Source organism: Vombatus ursinus, unplaced genomic scaffold, assembly GCF_900497805.2.
Source record: "Vombatus ursinus unplaced genomic scaffold, bare-nosed wombat genome assembly UNPS02010219.1, whole genome shotgun sequence".
Classification (NCBI taxonomy): domain Eukaryota; kingdom Metazoa; phylum Chordata; class Mammalia; order Diprotodontia; family Vombatidae; genus Vombatus; species Vombatus ursinus.
In genome coordinates this window covers 8,712,378-8,732,242 of record NW_020949997.1, presented here as the reverse complement: position 1 = coordinate 8,732,242, position 19,865 = coordinate 8,712,378, and the positions used below count along the sequence as shown (strand labels likewise).

Here is a 19,865-nt window from a genome sequence, read left to right as displayed (position 1 = left end):
TAAAGATTACCTTTTGTTTTAAACAAAAGAGCAAAATCAAGAAATAAACATACTTGCACTTCAACTTTACCCATACTTTACTTAATATAGAATCATTTTTATATATAAAAAAGAAAAATATCAAATAATAAAGCATAAACCCAAGAGAACAAAATATGGTTGTGCAATACCACAGAAGACTCACATTCTTTCTCAAAGTATAGAGAACGAGTATTTGTATTAAAGTTAAAAAAAAATAAATAGCTATCTTGAAATCCCAAACTTTTACTCCCAAGAAAATAGTTTCAAAACAGTGAATAATAATATTTCAAAATAATATCCACTAGGCAAGGACTTATTTTATGCACTTCTTACATGAAATACTTTAAATTACTCCCAGAACTAGAGCAAACTGACATTTAAGACAACATTCAAGAACCACTTTTAAAAAAATTACAAATTCCTCCCCAATACCAGAGAATTTCATATTAATATGTATATCTTCCATGATAACATAACAAAAAAAAATCAGTCAACAAGCATTTATTAAGCGCCTTATATGTGCCAGGCACTTTGTTAGAAGCTATGGATTTAAGGACAAAAAAAGCTAACAGTCCCTGCCCTCAAAGAGTTTACATTGTATCAGAGGAAACACACACACACACACACACACACACACACACACACACACCCCAATATATATAAATATATATAGATATATAGATATAGATGTAGATATATACACATACACACAGAAGAGATACCCAGTAATTTAGGGGGAAGGCACTAGTTGTTGGGTGGGACAGATGACCAGGAAAGGCCTTCTGCAGCAGGTGGTGCTTGAGCTCAGTCTTGAAGAAAACCAGGTACTGTTAGAGGTGGAGATGACTGGAGGTGGACATGCATTCCAGATGTGGGGGACAGCTCAACGGTACAGCACAGAAGCAGGAGACAGGAGTATCATGTACACAAGACAAAAAGGTCAGATGGCTGGACATTAACAATACATATAAATATATATGCACAGCTGGTGAAGATTTGTTACAGCTTGGGTAAGAATGATTCATTGCTATTAACCAGGCTTCATTTATGCAGGCTCTAATTACATTATCTTTTCTGAAGATAACATTCTTTCTGACATTTCGTATTTGGTCATCATCATTTCCTGAATGAAAGAAGGAATATTTCAATATTTAATATTGCTAATAGAATCCTATCCAAATTATAACTTAGTTTCAACCTCTGAAATTCCATTATAAAGCATCCAGTTGGCTAATATACATACTGCTTTGTGAGACCATACAGTTCTTGCACTCCAACAATTTATAACACATTATCAGAAAAATTCAGAGAACTTTAGGGATTTTTTTTTCCCTAATGAAGAGGTTAAGAGCAGTATAATTCACTAAGAAACTATAATAACCATGTAACCATGATCAAATCCTTGAAATCAGTATATTAAACTTCTTTTATTTTTACCAGAATTTATCTTCTAGGGGTTTTGGCTGCCATTCCATCTGCAATCATTTTCAAAATTTCTCTAATTTTCCTTTCTACAGTTCAGATTGTGTATGCACATGGCAGCTCTAGATATAGAAAAACAGATCTAACTATATGTAAAAATATAGTTTACCTCATCTGAATCCACTAACACTGGAAGAGCTCTGAAACAGAAAAAGATTAGAATCACAATGCGATCATAAATCAAGACTCTCCTAGAGCCTAACTAGGGGAGGAAGATGAGATTCCTTCTGCTTCATCCCAGAGGCCTAAGAAAGAGGCTTATTTCAGTTAAACAAAAAGGTTAAAGTGGAATGTTCTATGTTTTGATGTAGTGATTTCCTAGACACTAGTGGTCTTCAAACAGAGGACATGGGGATGTCATAGAGAGGATTCACTCTTCAGCACGTGGCTGAACCATTTAGTTAATGCTGAAATTATTATAACACCACATCACTCTATTCTGATGTTTTCACTCTAGTAAGGGAGGAGAAAAGACTAATAATAGTAGCTCACACATTTCTAACATGCTTCAAGTAATTTGATCATAATAAACCTAATAGTAAACAGGGTGTGCATGAAGTTGTGTTTAGGGAGACAGTAGGAGAATTGGATGGTGGTATATCACCACCTGTGGCTTAAAATGAAAAAAGTTTTTTCCAGGAAAAATCTGTATGTAAAAGTAGAAGTACTGGTATGACTATTTCTGTTAAGTCAGAAGGCAATGAGAACTAAGTGATATGCACAGTGATAAATTTAGAGGAAAAAAAGGACCAGGTACTTTCTTTTTGCCACAGCACCACCATACTCACTAGCACCATGTAAAGGGTGTTGTGCTAGTGCTATAAAGAGATATCATGAATTGCTTGGCCCTGGGATTAATGGAAAACTGTAAAGTCTGGAGAGTTCCCACAAACACTACCTCTACTGCCCCACTCCTTTTTATCATCAGCACAAAATCCAGTGCTGCCTACATTTCAACAGCTTCATTACAATTCTCCACCATTCTCCTATGACTCTCTCTTACAACTGGCCAAAACAAGACCCCAGGCATCTCAAGAATCATTCTAGCTTTCATGTTCCTTTCCTTCTGGCCTCAAAAATAAATTCAGATAACCTAGAAACAGCAGAAGTTGCTGAGATCCTACTCCACCTTTAAGTTTTTATAAAATCACTGAATGGCTAGGAAGGACTGGACCATGAAGACCTTGGCACTCCAGACTGCCTTGAATCAATACAATCCATTGGTGGGGGCTCCTACCAATAATTTAAGTGTTGTCATCAAGAAGGATCTATTGTTACGTAAACAGGGCATATGAAGAGAGAATCACATAATGAAAATCTGAGGACCAGCCCTTTAAACCATCCTAAGTACAACAACAGAGGATATTTACACATCTGTGAATGAAGAAGGAATATTTTCTTCTACCCACTTCAAATCTTCATCCTGAAAAGACGAGAAAGATTACTAAATACCATTTATCAGTAGCAGGTCAAACACTTTATCTTCACAAAATTTATCATACACAATATCTTTACCTAAATCTATTTGGTAAGGTATTCTTTCAAACTTCATAATTTAATCCAAGATCATATTCAGCAACTGTTTGGTTTAAAAAACCCTTAATATGATGCCCAAAATGCATGCCAAAGCCAGCACAGATGCAAGATCCATGATAATGGGAGGTTTTAACTATCTGGCTATCTACTAGGTATGTCTCTGATAAATATAGAGCATCTGATAAATTCCTGACCTGCCTTCATGACAATTTCATCATTCAGAAAGTAGAGGAAAAAAAACAAAAGGAGGAATTTATTGGAGAAATTAAGCAATGGGAACCTTAAGAGGAGCTGCCTATGCCAAAGCTCAAAAGAGATTAGCAGAGGAATGCTGGTCACAGTCTGACAGATACTTATAAGATGATAGATTTCAAAGACAGATTCAACAGGATTCCATGGATCAAATCTCTAAAAGAGAAATGCATTCAAAGGGAATGTGTCTCTTAGGAATTCATTTTGATTTCACATTCATAAATTTTTCTGTTGGGGAAGAAAGAACAAAGTGTCTAAACTAAAAAGAGGCTAAGAGTTGCACAGGGACCACAATAACAAGCTCAGATTTAAAAACAAAATGTAGAAGAGAGGAAAGAAATAGCAGGTAACTGAAGACCAATCTAAGAATGGCACAGTCTTGTGAGAGTAACATCAACAATATTAAAGCTTAGTATGAACTGTGGCCGATAATAAATAGCAAAACTACAAAAAGGGCCATCTTAGATTTGTTTGGGCAACAAGTTAACCAAGAGCAGGATATTTCCATGGCTTCAGATAATTGTAATGGACAGTGAAGAATGAACTACTTAACTACTTTGCTTCTACTTTCTCTACAAAGAAAAATGATTTTCAGATTTGGAAAGACAAGTGATTAATAGGGAAATGAACCCAAGTTAAGTAAAAGAACAAGGAGATAGCACCTAACTACCCTAGATGAGTTCAAGCATCTAGCCAGGATGAATTCCATTCTAGGGTGCTGACAACTATGGATCTGATTGATGATGAACCACTGTCTTATCATCTCTGATCAATCACAGAAAACAACACGTGTCACAACAACAGCATGATATAGGTAGAACCCCACACTATGATTAGAACTAAGAGGATGTCAAGATAAATTCTGCCTCTGCATTTACTACCTGTGTGACCAAAGTGAAGTCACTGAAGCTCACTAGGGTTGTTTCCCATATGTACAAAAAGTTAGTTTAGATAATTTCCAAAGTCTATAATGCTATAAGTAGAGATGTGATGATTACTGAATCACAGGAATAAGCTGAACCAAACTGATCTTATTTCTTTATTTGACAGTTACTACACTGGCCATAAATGGTATGTCCTATATGGTATATAAGTCCTATATACCATTTACCTGGATTTTAACAAAGCATTCAACAACATCTCTTAAGACAATATATCAAGAATAAGACTGAGAGTTGTGAATTAGATGACAGTATAGTTAGGTAAAGTTTGAAGTCAACAGGCAGATCCAAAGAATGATAATTCATTAGGATCAATATCAAGGGGGAGGGATAACTCTAGTGTAGCGCTATAGGTCACTTTATCTTTGACTCTGTTCCATTCAACATTTGCATCAATGACACAGTTAGAGATATAAATGTAATGCTCATCAAATTTACTAAGACATGCAGTTGGGAGGGATCTTTAATTGCTGGTTGAAAGAACTAGACCCAAAAAAATCTCAACAAGCTGGAACAATAAACTAAATCTAGGAATATGAAATTAATGTTAATAACTATGAAGTCTTGCACTTAAGTTTTAAAAACTGCACAAGTAGACAGGTAGTTTGTCTGAAAAAATATAGAGGTTCAAAGAGATCAAAGAAAGAGGAAAATGACCCATAGACACAAAATATTTAAAGCAGCACTTTCGGTGGTAGCAAAGAATTGGAAACTAAGGAAGTACCCATCAACTGGGGAATAGCTGAACAAGTTATGGTACATGAATGTTGGAACATGACTGTGTTTTAAGAAATGATGAAAGGGACATTTTCAGAGAAATCTGGAAAGACTTGTATGAACTGATGCAAAGTGAGTTGAGCAAAACCAGGAGAAGAATTTATACAACAATAACAATACTGTAATTAATGATAATGTTGTAACAATATTGTATTTGAAAGACTTAAGAACTTTGATCAATGCAATGCTTAACAAACTTGAGAACACTCACAATGAAACATGCTGCCTGCATGGAGAGGTGATGGGCTCAGAGTATGGAGTAAGATGCGTTCTTATGGACATGGCCAATTCAGCAATTTGTTTTCTTGATGATACATGTTTATAATAGTAGTTTTACTTGTTTTGTTTTCTCAATAGAAGTAAGAGGGGAGGTGAAAAAAAGAGAAGGTAGATCTTCATTTTTAAAAAATAAAACTTAATTTTAAAAAAACATGGAGGCTTGCAGGTTAAAAACAAGTTAAGACAACCAAAAATGCTAATGAATTTTGTGCTAGATTAAGAGATCTAAAATCCTGGACTAAGTCACACCATATATCAAGTACTGTGTTCGGTTCTAGATGCCACATTTTAGGAAGGAAACTGACCAACCAGAAAATATCCAGAAGATGGTGAAGGAACTTGAAGTCATACCACACAAGGAAGAGAACAAGAGGTGCTTAGCCTCAAGAGAAGATTTAGGGGGAACTAGATAGCTGTCAACAAGTACCATGTGAAAGAGAGATTAGACTTTTTGCTTGGCCCTAGAGGGTAGAACTGGGAGCAAGGGGTAGAAGTGACAATGAGGTACATATAAGCGTGGTGCAAGGAAAATCTTCCTAATAATTAGAGCTATTCAAAAGTAGTATGTGCTGTCTCAAGAGGTAATGGGTTCCATCTCATTAGACTGGTTAGACTAGCTACCCTCTGATATCACTTTAAAACAGAGAATCCATGCTTAAAAGCAGCAAATGTCAGGGGAAAAACTTGGATGTCTTAGAAGACTTCTAATTTAATGAGCCCAATGTATGATATGGCTGTCAAAAGACCTAATGTAATATTGGACTGCTTTAGCTCTACTTTGATGGCTAAGCCTAGGCTCTATAATTTAGGAAACTATATTTCCTTATGATACCTGTAAGTACCTAATGCTTTGAAATAAGCTTAGAAACATTACCAAAATAAGAAAATAAGTTTCCTAAAAACAGATTAGTCTAATACTTCAAAAGATCTGTGATTTCACTACTATGAATACTTTCTCCAACTGTGCAGATGGCAACCTGTTAGTAAGCTGTTTTCATGAGTGTCGTGCCCTAGTACCCAACCTTCTGTGATAAGCCTTTGCCAGATAATTATAACTGAGAGATTTCAATTGCTATGAAATTATTAATATAAAAACATAACTGTCCTTCATCTCATCTCCAACCTAAACTGAAAGTAAATTCTGAAGTAAATTTCTACAAATAATAATCATAATGATGATAAATTCATATGGTGCCTACTATGTGCCAGGCACTGTGCTTAGTGCTTATAATTATTATCTCATTTGATCCTCACAACATTCCCTGGAAGGCAGATGCTACTATTATCCCCATTTTACAGGTGAGGAAGCTGAGGCAAACAGTAGCTAAGTGACTTATCCAAAGTCACTCTGTCAGTAAGTGTCTGAGGCTAGATTTGGATTCAGGTCTTCCTGACTCAGTGTTCTATCCACCAAGCTTCCCAGCTGCTACTTAAAGACATTTATATTGCAATAACGATATTGACACAAAGCTGATAACACCTTGCCTAATATAAGAAATCATCTTAGCTGACTTCAAAAATCTTAGGTAATGACACATTTTTAAATGTTTAGAATTTTTCAATCTTTGCTTAAAAATCTCAAATGATTACATATTATATGCGATATCTTCCATATCCTAAACCAAAATATCCTGGTTATTTTCTATTCTTTTTTTCTGTAAACACACACCCACACACACCCATACCCCTGCCCACCCCAAAACTTAAATAATTGCTATTGAATGAAAGGGACATGCATTTGCAACCTAACAGATACTAGAATACTCCCACCTATTTTTGTTTTTAAAAATTATACTTACAACACTATTAGAAGAAGCAGGTACAGCTGTTCCATTGGAAACAGTTTTTGAAGCTCTTAGCTTTATGCCTTCAGCTGTAAAAGAAGAAAAACTATATATAAATTTTTACAAAGAGATAGCCTTTTTTGAAGCCACATACCTAATAGCTCAAAAAGAAAATGTAAAGAATTTCATATATGTTTGTGTGTTTTACACACACACACACACACACACACACGGCTGTTTCAAAGAATCATATTCTATCCCTAAACTATTTCATTTAGCCTATGGTTACACTAAATAAATCCCTGAGGTCTTAGATCTCCATTACAGAGCTAAACACTACATATGGTAGCAAAAGTGTTCAGTTGACCAACGTGAACTAGTTTTAGATGTTTTTCTAATACTCCGTCACTGGCAGAGGAACATGATTGGTTTCACTTGGTAATCTTCTTTGCATCTTTTGTTTAACTGCCTTTGGTTTAACTGCCTTTGGTTTAACTGCCTTTGTTTAACTGCCTTCTGTCTAACCACCAATCTCCAATAATTTAAAGTTTGGCTAGAACTATACATTTCTATTTTAAAAAATCAAAAAGAAACAACAATGCCCACAGCATTCTGAGCATAATATTCAAGAATCAAAACAAATATCCATAGGTACATAACTTTTTTGATAGATAAAATGCAAATACTTAGGCCTAGTGTATGTGGGAGGTAGAAAACCAGCATGAATTATTAAAACTTTCTTCAGAATATTATTGTTTTTGGTTTTCCTAGCACCAGAATCTAACACAAGGCCTTGTACCTAATAGAGACACCAAGTTACACATAATACATGTATGCTGACCTGAAATGACTTGGACAGGAATCTTATATTTATGAACAGGTACTTATCTATACAGTGATTATAAACTAATATCCTATAAATGGAATTGGCTTTACACATAGGTTGAGCTATGCTGCATTTCAGTCTAGTGATTCCTGAAACCTTACTACTCAGGGTTTCATTACATTGAGTTAAACAATTTATTTCCAAGAATGCTCTTAAAATACAAATATCTTAAATGCAACAACAAATGATGAGATACTCTTCCTGGTAGAGAGGTAGTGGACTACAGGTAGAGAATGTTGTAGAAGCTATTAAATGTAATTGCTATGATTATTCTTGTGTAATTCTTTTTTCTTTGTTACAAGAGGGGGGTAGGTATTGGGAGGCTTAAACAAGAAGCATCAATAAAACATCAAAACAAATACACGTAACCCCAAGCAGGTAGCACATTAAGACCCTACTACGTTATTGCGAATTATTTCAAACAATCAATTTCATTCCTAAGTTACAGGAAACACAGGGAGGGAAGCAGAAGAGTGTTTTTGTTTTGGGTGTTTAGAGGGGGAAGATGTGAGGTGAAAGGAATGAGGAATATCAGAACACCACCGACAAACTTTGTCCTTACTTCAATATTGCCCACATTTTCCTTGACTATAAGACATAACTACAAGATGTTGAGATGTACCATTTTAGGTTGGTTAAACTACATTTTCCACAATATTTTTAGACATCTATAGGGCAAAGTGAAGATAGAAGAATATATAGATAAATGAATATCTACCAGAAAAAAAACTAAGCATTATTAAACAAGAGAAACCAAATTAAGGTAATAGGACAAAAATGAAAAAAGGAGAAGATTATATTGCTTTTTCCAACTGTACTTCCTCTAAACTACTGAAGTTAGTATTTTAATAAGAGTTGGAATAAAAAAAGCTAAAGTGTAAACATAAAAAGATGTTAACAGGAAAAACTTTCCAACAATGACTGACAAAATCAACAAAATCCATAAATACAAGGAAGTAGAAATTAACTTTGTTTTGGTGGTTACTAGGACTTAAGTAGCATAGAGAAGGAAAATGCCCAAGAAATCACAATGAAAAGTTTTAAGGAATAAGACCTACAAAGAAAAAGACTCAAGTCATTGTGAGTGATTTATACACTATAATGGCTAGTCCATAGGTTAATAAATGTTGCTGATAGCCTCTGAAAATTTTCTATTAATCTAGAAAAATACTGTGGACAAATTTTGAATCCTAGAATATGAGGGCAAACATGTATAAAAGTTTCCATTGCAGTAAGACTGATCTCCCCTTCTGCCCCTTCCCTCTGCCATAAAGCATATCTAAGACAGTTGTGTGGTGTTTGATATTTTTTTTAATACATAGTAATACTTTGCTTAGACTATCTTTTTAAAAATAAAATCATGCTTTGCTTTATAGATTAAGATACAATTGATCTGATTAAATAAGTATCATAAAAGACCACAAAACGAATAAACTTACCTAAGTTTTCAGACACCACTGTGAATTCTTCAATTTCATCATCTGAATCATCTATTAAGGGTGTAAAGGCATATCTACACAAAAAGAGCAAAGAGCCATGTGAATACTGTGCTTTTATTAGTTTATATCTATTAAAAATATTTTCTTGTTCAAAATGTTCTCAACATAAAAAACACTAGTCCTTTAAGAAAAGTTTCTTTTTTTAAAATAACTAAGCTAAAAAATTAGAATGACCTAATAAGCTGTTAGAAAGTACAATCTTGTCCAGATTTATCCAGACACTGCTCTTTTAAAAAAAGCACAGATGACTGAAGAGGAATTGGAAATTAATTTGTTGATTTAAGAAATCAGGTGCTGGACTACTAGGTTTCTGGGACTTTTCCCAGGAAATGATAGTGAAAAAGCATCACTTTTCAACTAGCAAAAAAAAGTTTTATGAGCCCTGTCATATTAAGCTGGTATAATAACTCCTTCTTCATCAACCTGTCTCTGTCATGGAGGAGAAGTAGAAAATTTGTGAACTCTGGAGCTAAAGTTAATAGCATTAATCTTTCTAGACAATCAGAATTACCAGAAAAGCAAACTAAGGTCTTCCATGGAAGGGAAAAAAAATGTTAGAGCTGTAAGGGACATCAGAGATCACCCAATCTAACTGCCTTACTTTATAAATAAGAAAACTGAAACTCAAAGAGGTGAGGACTTACCAAACATAACCCAGTAAGTTAGCAGGGCAAAGATTAGAACCGAGGCCTCCTGCAACTCAGAGTCTAATGGTCTTTCACCTACACAATACTACCTCCTTTTAATTAGCCTGAGTATCCTAGGCAGGATAGCAAGCTCCTTCAAGGCTGAAACAACAGTTACAGCTAAGAGCTAAGCAACTCAGGGACGCTTCAAAAACAACTCAAAGTACCTCAAAATAGGAGACACCGAACTGAATCAAACCTAGAAGTAAAGGACAAAGCTAACCATTATAGTTTGACTCAAGTAAATCAACATTTCTAAGTTTCAATATTACAAAATCAAGATAACATGCAGTGAAAAAATGAAGTTAGTAAAAACAGTTAAAAAATTGGTGGAAAGATATTAAACCTTATCTGAGGCATTCATTTATTTTCAAAGTTCCTCTAAATTGATTCAAATGTGTGGAAATAAGAGCTATTCCCCAACTGATAAATGATTCATGAATATGAACAAGTAGTTTGCAAAAGAAATCCAAACTATCTATAGCCATATGAAAAATAATGTTCCAAATCACTAAATGCAATTTCATTCCGAGGTCTACTCATAAGATTGGAAAAGTTGACAAAAAAAAGAAAATGACAAATGTTAGCGAGGAGGGCCTATGTTTTTACAGGTACTTATAATGCATTGTAAGTGGAGCTGTAAATTGGTCTAACCATTCTGGAAAGCAACTTGGAAATATGTTCCAAAAGTCCAAAAGTTCCAAAGTCACTAAAGATGATTACCAGTTACTAGGCCTATGCCCCAAAAAAGATCAAAGAAAGGACTCATACATACAAAAATATTTACAGCGGCTCTTTTCATTGTATTAGAGAACTGGAAACTATGGAGTTACTATCAATTGAGGAACAGCTGAACAAATTATGGCATATGAATATAACTGTATAGTGCTGTGAAAAACTGATAAGGTGATTTTAGAGAATACTGGGAAAACTGTATTGACTGAAGAAGAATGAAGTGAATAGAACCAGTAGAACAATATATACAGTAACAACATTCTAAAAGCAAACAAACTTTGAAAGACTTAACAACTATGATCAACATAATGACTACTATTCCAGAGGCTAGATAATGAAGAATGTCATCTACCTCCTGACAAAATGGTAAACTGATCCAAATACTGAATGAGGCATGCCTTTTTGGACATGACCAATTTACAAATTTGTTTTCACTTGACTATGCATATTTCTTTCAAGGGTTTCATTTTTCTTTCTTTTTTTTTTCAATGGGGTAGAAGGGAGAGGTAGTGGGAGAGAAAGAAAACAAAAGCTTGTTAATAAAAAATAAAATTTAATTAAAAAGTGTAAGACCAGGATGCAGAATAGTTTTGGACAAGGGCATTGTGGCAGTTTGCTTTGTTGGACTATGCATATTGGTTACAAAGGTTTTTTTTTTTCTTTTAAATTAAGGGTTCATGGAAGGGAAAGAAAATAAATGCTCATGAAATGAAAAAAATCAAATAAAAAACAAATGTGATGCAAAAACAAAAGATATCAATAAAAATAAGATTAAAAAATTTTAAGACAAAAAAGTCTCCTAAAATGCTTACTGTTTTGTATTGTTTTAATTAAATTTTTTTCCTCATAAAAAGAAAGAACAGTATGCTTTTTTCAGATGCTCTGCAGTGCTGATATACAGAAACTTCATCAGACTACTGCCAGTAGCCCTAGGTTTTTGGTAGACAAATAAACCCCTTTTGGTAGCAAAGAATGAAAATGATGAAGTAACAAGTGACAGTAAAAGTATTTCTCTTATGGCAAATACATACTTTTTTCCTCCTAGATATAGAATATGATTTTGTTAAAATCTGGCCATAAAACACTACTTTTGCATATTCCAAATACCTCTGATTATTTGCTGATGGTCTCCATAAAAACATTATTACTAGAAGAATGAGAGAGAAAAGGAATCTCCAAAATGCATCGTCAACCCAGAGTTCCATCCAGTCCTGTAACAAGGAAGATTCAAAAACAGAAGCAACTTAATTCACTAAGAAACTAATTCACTTATGAAAGAAACTGATTAGTATTTTACTGTTATCAGCGTATGCTACACAAACAAAAAAGACCCAGAGCTCTCTCTATTACAGGGTACATTAGCCCAGAGCGATTTGCCCAAGGTGAAACAGAGAAAGTTAATGAATGAACTAGGTTTATATCAATCAATCGATAAACATTTATTAAGCATCTACTATCTGCCAGGAACTACGCTAAGCACCAGGGATACAAAAAAGAGGAGAAAGACAGTCTCTGCCCTCAAAGAGCTCACAATCTAATGAAGAAGACAACAGGCAAACAAATACACACAAAAAAGCTACATTCCAAATAACTAGAAAATAATTAACAGAGGGAAGGTACTAGAATTAAGATGGACTCAGAAAGGCTTGCCATAAAGGATGGGACTTTAGTTGGAGGCCAGGGAAGTCAATGGGCAGAGCTGAAAACAGAGTACATTCCAAGCATGAGGGACAGCCTGAAAAAATGTCTGCAGTGACTTCTTCATGGAACAACCAACAGGCCAGAGTCACTAGATCAAAGAGCATGTGGTAGAGAGTAGGATCTAAAAAAACTGGAAAGGTAGGAGGTGGCTCGGTTATGAAGGGCCTTGGCAAAAGACTGGATATAAGAAGTGAGAGATAACGAGGAGTCAAAGATGACTCCTACGTAGTGAGCCTGAAGGACTGGGAGGATAGTGCTGCCCTCTATAATAATGGGGAAGGTAGGAATGGGGAAGGGTTTAAGGGGGAAAGATAATTCTGATTTGGACATACTGAGTTTAAGATGTTTAGTGGACATTCAGTTCAAGATGTTTGAAAGGCAGTTGGAGATGCAAGACTGGAGGCGGCAGAGAGATTGGGGCAGGACAGGTAAATGTGAGAAACATCAGCATAGAAATGGTAATTACATCCACAGGAGCTGATGATATCACCAACTGAAGTAATATAGAAGGGGAAGAAAAGAGGGCCCAAGACAGAACTCTTGAAGGATCTAAATTATAGGGGCATGATCTTTTAAAGTACATTTAATTTATATCTAAGTTAGCATTGTCATTTATCAAGATCCAATCCTTAATACAAAATTCCTAATGCAAACTTTTTTTTCCAGGCATTCTAGCTTCAGTGTTTAAGGGTCTTTAAGCAAGAAGCTGTGTGGGACAGCAGAACAACTACAGTCCTAGCCCTGCTACTTGCTGGCAATTGTGTGACACTGGGCAAGTCACTTCCCCTAAATGAGCTTCAGTTTCTTCAACTACAAATTGAAAATAATAAAACTAGCAATACCAACTACAACCCAACTTTGTCAGGATCAAAGGAGAAAACGGATGTTAAGCATAATGCAACTTTACATTTTACTTCTATAGTTGTAAAAGCCTCTAGTTTGGGAGAAGTTGGTAGAACTCTGGACTTGAAGTCAGGAAGACCTGAGTTCAAATGTAACTTTATACACTTACTGTGTGACCCATGGCATGCTGCTTCACTTATCAGCCTTATATAGATAATAGCACTGACTTCCCAGGATTGTAGTAAATTAAAATGCAATTCTCCAAAGACAGTATTGCTACACATGCATTTAAATAAATCTGATTCTTAAAATTCTTTCCCTACTGATGGTAGGATAATCAAATGAAATAATATTTATAAAGTACTTAGCATAGTTTTTGGCATGTGGTAGGTGCTTTATAAATCATTCCTTATCTCCCTTCTTCCCTCCTTTGCTTCCCTCCCTCCTTTTCCCCCCTTTTTTTTCCTCCCTTTCTCTACCCTTCCTTTCCTCCCTCCTTACTTCTTCTCTTCCTCCCTCCCTTTGTCCCTTCATTCTACAAGGAGAATGCAACATTTATTTAATTTATATTTTAACAATTAAACATTGTACTTAAATGGAATTATACTTACAGACTGACATTCTGCTAATCTAAACTTTTTAGTTGTCCATATCATAAATACTATAGAAGCTGAAACAAAGAAAAGTTATCTTTAAAAGAATGATCAATGTTAAAAAAAATCAGCATAATAAAATTAATTAAATAGCTTACCCAATATAGCAAAAATCAGAGTATTTGTGAAGTGTCTGTAGAGTGAAAATTTCACTGTGTTCTTTCTTAGTTTTAGGGTCTTCATAGTTTGTGCCAAACTTACAAATATGTACACACACATACTAAGGAAAGTAATTTTTTTTAATAATAGAGAAAGAGAATAAATAAGCCAAAACTCAAATTTCTACTTTTATTCCATTCTAAAATAATTCCAAATTAAAATACCTATATTAAATTGTTCTTTTAATAGTAAAACGTAGGAAATGCTATTAAAGCAAGTAATTTCATCTCAATTCCACTTTTCTCATGTTAATGTACAACTCAGTGCTATCTTTAAATGAACATTCTTAAAGATATGAAATGAATAAAGTTTATGACCACATTTTTTAATGTTTCTGTGCTTCGTCTTGGGAGAAATAAAGCACTATGTAAATTCAAGTTGATTTCGTTATCCAGAATTAGGCCTTTTTTGTACAAGTCACTGGGTGCAAGTGCCACACTCCCTGGAAGGGGCTACACTCATGTGAGTAGAACTTGTCTTCAGAATCACAAGAGTTGAGAGACAGAAGGGACCTCCTTGACCTTCTAATCCAAGCCACACACAAAAGGAATCTCCACTGAAACAGTTTGTCTAGTCCCTACTTGAAGACCTCCAAAAACGGGGAAAACACCACCCCTAGAGGAAGCCACTTTTGGAAAGCTTGAAAAGCGAAATGTCCTTCCTTCAGGAGATGAGATTCCCCTGCATGTAGGTCTTCCAGTAGAGCCCGGATGGTTATTTGTCATGTGTGTTATCGTGGGGATTCCTACTATGCTATGTGAAGTATGGGTCAAACCAGAATGCCACTGAGGATCCTGTGATTCTAAACACAAGTTGTACTAACAGATATGTTACAGTCTACAGGAAGTATGCTATATGTACTATGGTGTGGTGTCCAAAACAGATTTAATTCTATTTATGTAACAGTGTCACCTAGCATTTAGAAAGGATTTTTTTCAAAGTCTAATTTGTGTAGCTGCACATTACCCACCTGTCCTACATAGGTCAAATATTATCTCTGCTTATATATAAAAAATTAAGTCCAACAAAATAAAGTGACTTTCCAGATATCAAAGATACAGTTAGGCCTAGATAGAATCCAGGCTTTCAAATTCCCAGACCATGCCTTTTTATAATAGGTTACATTAGGTAGTTTCATGTATGAATTGCTCACTGGCCATATAAAAACAGGATCTCCCAAATTAAGCTGGTAAAGCTTACAACTGCAGTAAGACTTCAAGGATACGTTATATTTACCTTTATTAAAATGTTTCCTACAAAGACAGTTTTAGGGAATAAAATCACAAAGCAGTTAATTTAGACTCAAAAACAAACAAAAAAAACTCATATTCTACTATACACTTAAAACTAATGCTTAATATTTTAAAGGACCAACATATTCCAAAGGCAAGACTAAAAATAAATTAAGCTTTGCTTCTATGTGTCAACCAACTTATATTAAAGTCACACAATATAACATCTCCCAACATAACTTAGACTTTCTAAACACCTATGGTAGAAGAGCTGACTAAAAACACCTCAAATTTTTCTATCAGGAATTAAAAGGGCATATGACAGGCCAAAGAACACAAGAAAAGAAGTAATTTAATTCAAATTTGAAACTGACAGAAAAGGCATTTATCATTAAGCAGTTATAGTATTTGGGCAAAATTTAAGACACTATTCAAAAGTCAAGTGAAAGGAGGAAAATAAGCTGGTGCAATAAACAGGAACAAAGCAATAACTCATATTAACATGCTTGCTGTAGTTAGAAAAAGGATATCCACCAGCATAAGCCAGAATCAAGCAAAGCCAAAGGGATGCTGGCCAAAGGAACAAGATCAGATTCTTTTGCCTGCATCAAAAAAGCCAAAAGTCTGAGTCACAAATATATATGTGCTAAAATCATTAACTTGACTTTTTCAGAATTTTTTCTTCCCGCCCAGCTACTAGCTAAACTGGATTTGTTAAAATTAACTCAAACTCAGGTATGCTGAATTACATTTTTTTTACCCAAGCAGTCTTATCTCTTTGTTGTTGTCATGACGCCACTTATTTTTCTTGGCAAAGATACTGAAGTGTTTTGCCATTTCCTTCTCCAGCTCATTTTACAGATAAGGAACTAAAGGAAACAGGGTTAAGTGACCTGCCCAAGGTCACACAGCTAGTAAGTGTCTGAGGCCAGATTTAAACTCAGGAAAATGAGTCTTCCTGACTTCAGGCCTAGCACTGTATCCGCTACACCACCTAGATGCCCTAATCTTAACTCTAGATATAAACTATTCAATATTCACTTTATAGTTCATAGCCAGTTAGAAAATTCATTAGTTCTATACAATGATACAATAAAATATTCATTTCCATGAAGCGAAGGTATAACTTTAATATTTGACAATGAAAACAGAATTATCTATCCAACCAGAAAATAGCATTTTGGAAATCCAGGCTCATAATTTGGATTTCTCTACCACTTATTTAATAATTCAAAGCAATTTTAACTTCCAGATGTTTCTCATAACTATTCCTTCATTTTTTATAACCATCTGTATGATATAAATTTACACATTAGGTTTTTTACCTTTGAATTTGAGCCATGAGGTTTAATACCTTGCTTTCAGAAATGGGGGAATTTCTATGCTTTATATGAAGGAAGTATGTAATCCTGTCTAAAACATCAAAATGTAATTATAGTTATCAGAATCTGTGCTCCAAGTTTTCTGACAAAAGGCATTAAAGTTACTTTCCCTGTTGGTACTACATCTTATGGGTATTTTTTTAAATTTTTTATTTCTATAGTTCAGCCTATAGTTTTTTCCTTAAGAAAAAGCCATGCAGATTAAAAATCCTTTAGGTCCACTGCCTACTGTTCCCCTAAAGACCTAGCTCAACTTTTAGAGCCCCTAAATATTGTATATGTGCATTACTTTAAGACTAGGCAGATTCCAGAAAAAGATGAGAAGTTTTAGTATAAAATTATGTTGAGGAAAGATGAAAAGCTTCAAGATTTGTTGAGTAAAGCCAAAGCAACAACAAAATTTATCTGCAAAAGATTTTTGTCTTTTATTTTTTATCTTTTATATGTAAAGCTGGCTAGCTTTTCTAATTAATGAAATTATGCCAGCTTATGATTTCATAGCATCCTGGGATCAAATGACATGTCTGAAATATTTTTGCTGAAGTGAAATGCCACAAATATCTAGCATTTTTAGATAAAAGAAATAGTAAAATTAAAGTAGGGTATTGAATCACACTGGCATCTGAAAAGATTCCCTTTAGATATGAAAATAAGATCCAGTAACAGTTGGCATTAATAAGAAATAGCAACATATTCACAATACAAGAAGCTCTGAATTCTACACAAGTAGGCCCATCCACCTCTTTACTTCAATCATTAAAGGACATATAACTCTGTCAATGAAAGTATATCCTTTACCAATAGCTTGCCACTTTTAAGATTTAGCAGACATTGATATGGCTCAAAAGGTCATCATCCTTCAGACAATCTGGTAACGAGTCTCTCTTTACTATGCCTGAGTAATCCTTGGATGACACACAGAGGATCATGGAACCCATAATATCAAAGTCCTTCTAGTCTGGCAGACCCTGCTAGAAACTGATATCTGCTGGCATGGATTTTAATAACCTAAGGTCACTTTCATTACATAATGAGGCATCATAGAAAGAATACAGTAATTTAGATAAAAGAAAATAATAGCCCATTTTATCATAAATTTTATAAGTCACAAGTCTTATTTTTTTCTGAGACAGGGAAGGGGGATTTGAGAGAGATCTGTGATTTTTCAAACAAAATTTTTAGCTAGAAAAAACCTCTTAATTATCTTAATTCCTTAAAACTCAAGAGCCATTTATGAAATCCAGAAATATAACATTAATGATTCACAGATTAGAAATTGAAAAAAAGAGGCAAAAGAAGCAATGATTACTGAAATAAAAAGATAGTAAACATAAGCTTGGGTCCATATCAGGTACTTGGAAACAGAACATGAGTATATGTAAATTTCATATTGACAGAAAACACTATAGAAAATCAAATGAGAAGAAATAAATATATGTTCCGAAGTAGTTATTTATTCTAGGAATCCTGTTATATCACAGAATTTTTAGAAATAGAAAGACCTTTAGATCTGTATTAACCCAACCCTCTAATTTTATAGATAATGAAATTGAAGCCCAGAGAGGCTCACTAGCTTGTCCAAGGTCACACAACTCTGTGTGGCAGAAGGGGAGATAGGAGCCAGCTCTCCTTTCCATGGCTGTTTTCACTGTTTAGTCACTGATTTGAGCTCAAGGAGCCTCAAAGGATAAACTAGTAGTAAAACCTTCTGTCTCCAAGTAGGTCTATATTAACTCTTTTTGTTTGATAATTCTACATCTACAATTTTTCAGGTCAGGAATTTACAGTTTCTCTTGTTAACCTCTTTGTCAGAAACCTTTTCTTACTTTTAAAACTACATCTTTCTACCCACTGACTCTCTTCTCAGAGCAAAACATTTTCATTCTACCTTCCACTACATTCAGCTGCTAAAAATGGCCACACTCTGTTAAAATTCCTTCCAAGTTCTAAAGTAGCATTATAGTCTCATTTTCATGACCACTAGATATCACAATCTCCCCTCTCTTTGATTTTTATAAAAAGAGAACACACAGTAAAGGATATGAACCACGCAAAAATGGAGTCAATGACTGCTAAAATAATGTCACAAATGAGAACAGCTACATGGCTAGAACCCTAAAAAACAAAAATGGAAAAATCACTTCATAATGACACAGAACAATATAAATGATCATTCTAACCTGGGGGGTGGGAGGAGGGGCAGGAGGAGGAATAAAACCAGTTCTACATCTGACCCTAGTGTCCTTCCTTCAGAGGACATAAGATCCCTCTGCTTGTGGGTCTTTCAGCAGAGCCCAGATGACCATTTGTCATGTATGTTATCATGGGGATTCCTACTATGCCGTGTGAAGTATGGGTCAAACCAGAATGCCACCAAGGATCCTGTGATTTGAACACGGAAGTCATACTGACAGATATGTAACAGTCTACAGTAAGGATGCCATAAACACTATGGTAGGGTATCCAAAACAGATCTAACTATTTATTCTATTTATGTAACAGTGTCACCAAGCATTTACTTCATGAATAATATCTTTTATGCCATTTCTTTCTTGCAAATTATCACTCAATAATCCCTCCCAGGTATACTGACCTAGAAAACAACAAATTAATATTACCTATGTTGTATTCTATTTTATTTATTTTGTTAAATATTCCCCAATTACATTTAAATTGGGACTTGGGAGTTCTGCAGCCCCACTTAAAAGAGTTTGATAACCCTACTATAAAGGACCTGAGTTCAAACCCTGCCCCCAAAATTTATTACTATGTGACTATTGGCCAATTATAACTTCTCTAGGCTTTAGTTTCCTCATCTAAATAATGGTGATAATATCTGTAAGGCCAACATTATAGAGCTGCTGTGAGAATCAAAGAAAATACACAGGATGTCTGCAAATCTTAAAACCTCTATGATTTGTTCAGTATTTTTACTTAAATCCAATTCTTCATGATCCCATCTGGGATACTGGAATGGTTTGCCATTTTCTTCTCCAGCTCATTTTACAGATGAGTAA

The 19,865-nt window shown here is 34.6% G+C and overlaps 1 protein-coding gene across 1 annotated transcript in view; it reads right to left on the bottom strand.

The window, feature by feature from the left end:
* Positions 1–771: 771 nt before the first annotated feature.
* TMEM87B (transmembrane protein 87B) overlaps positions 772–19,865 on the bottom strand; it is a 50,244-nt gene continuing 31,150 nt past the window's right edge. Inside the window, exons 12-20 of the mRNA XM_027853861.1 lie at positions 18,892–18,963; positions 14,174–14,282; positions 14,034–14,092; positions 11,986–12,089; positions 9,398–9,471; positions 7,088–7,161; positions 2,874–2,926; positions 1,613–1,643; positions 772–1,144 (exon numbers count right to left, since the gene is read on the bottom strand). Coding sequence (XP_027709662.1) covers positions 1,082–1,144; positions 1,613–1,643; positions 2,874–2,926; positions 7,088–7,161; positions 9,398–9,471; positions 11,986–12,089; positions 14,034–14,092; positions 14,174–14,282; positions 18,892–18,963 — 639 coding nt within the window. The 3' untranslated portion in view covers positions 772–1,081. The remainder of the gene's footprint in view (positions 1,145–1,612; positions 1,644–2,873; positions 2,927–7,087; positions 7,162–9,397; positions 9,472–11,985; positions 12,090–14,033; positions 14,093–14,173; positions 14,283–18,891; positions 18,964–19,865) is intronic.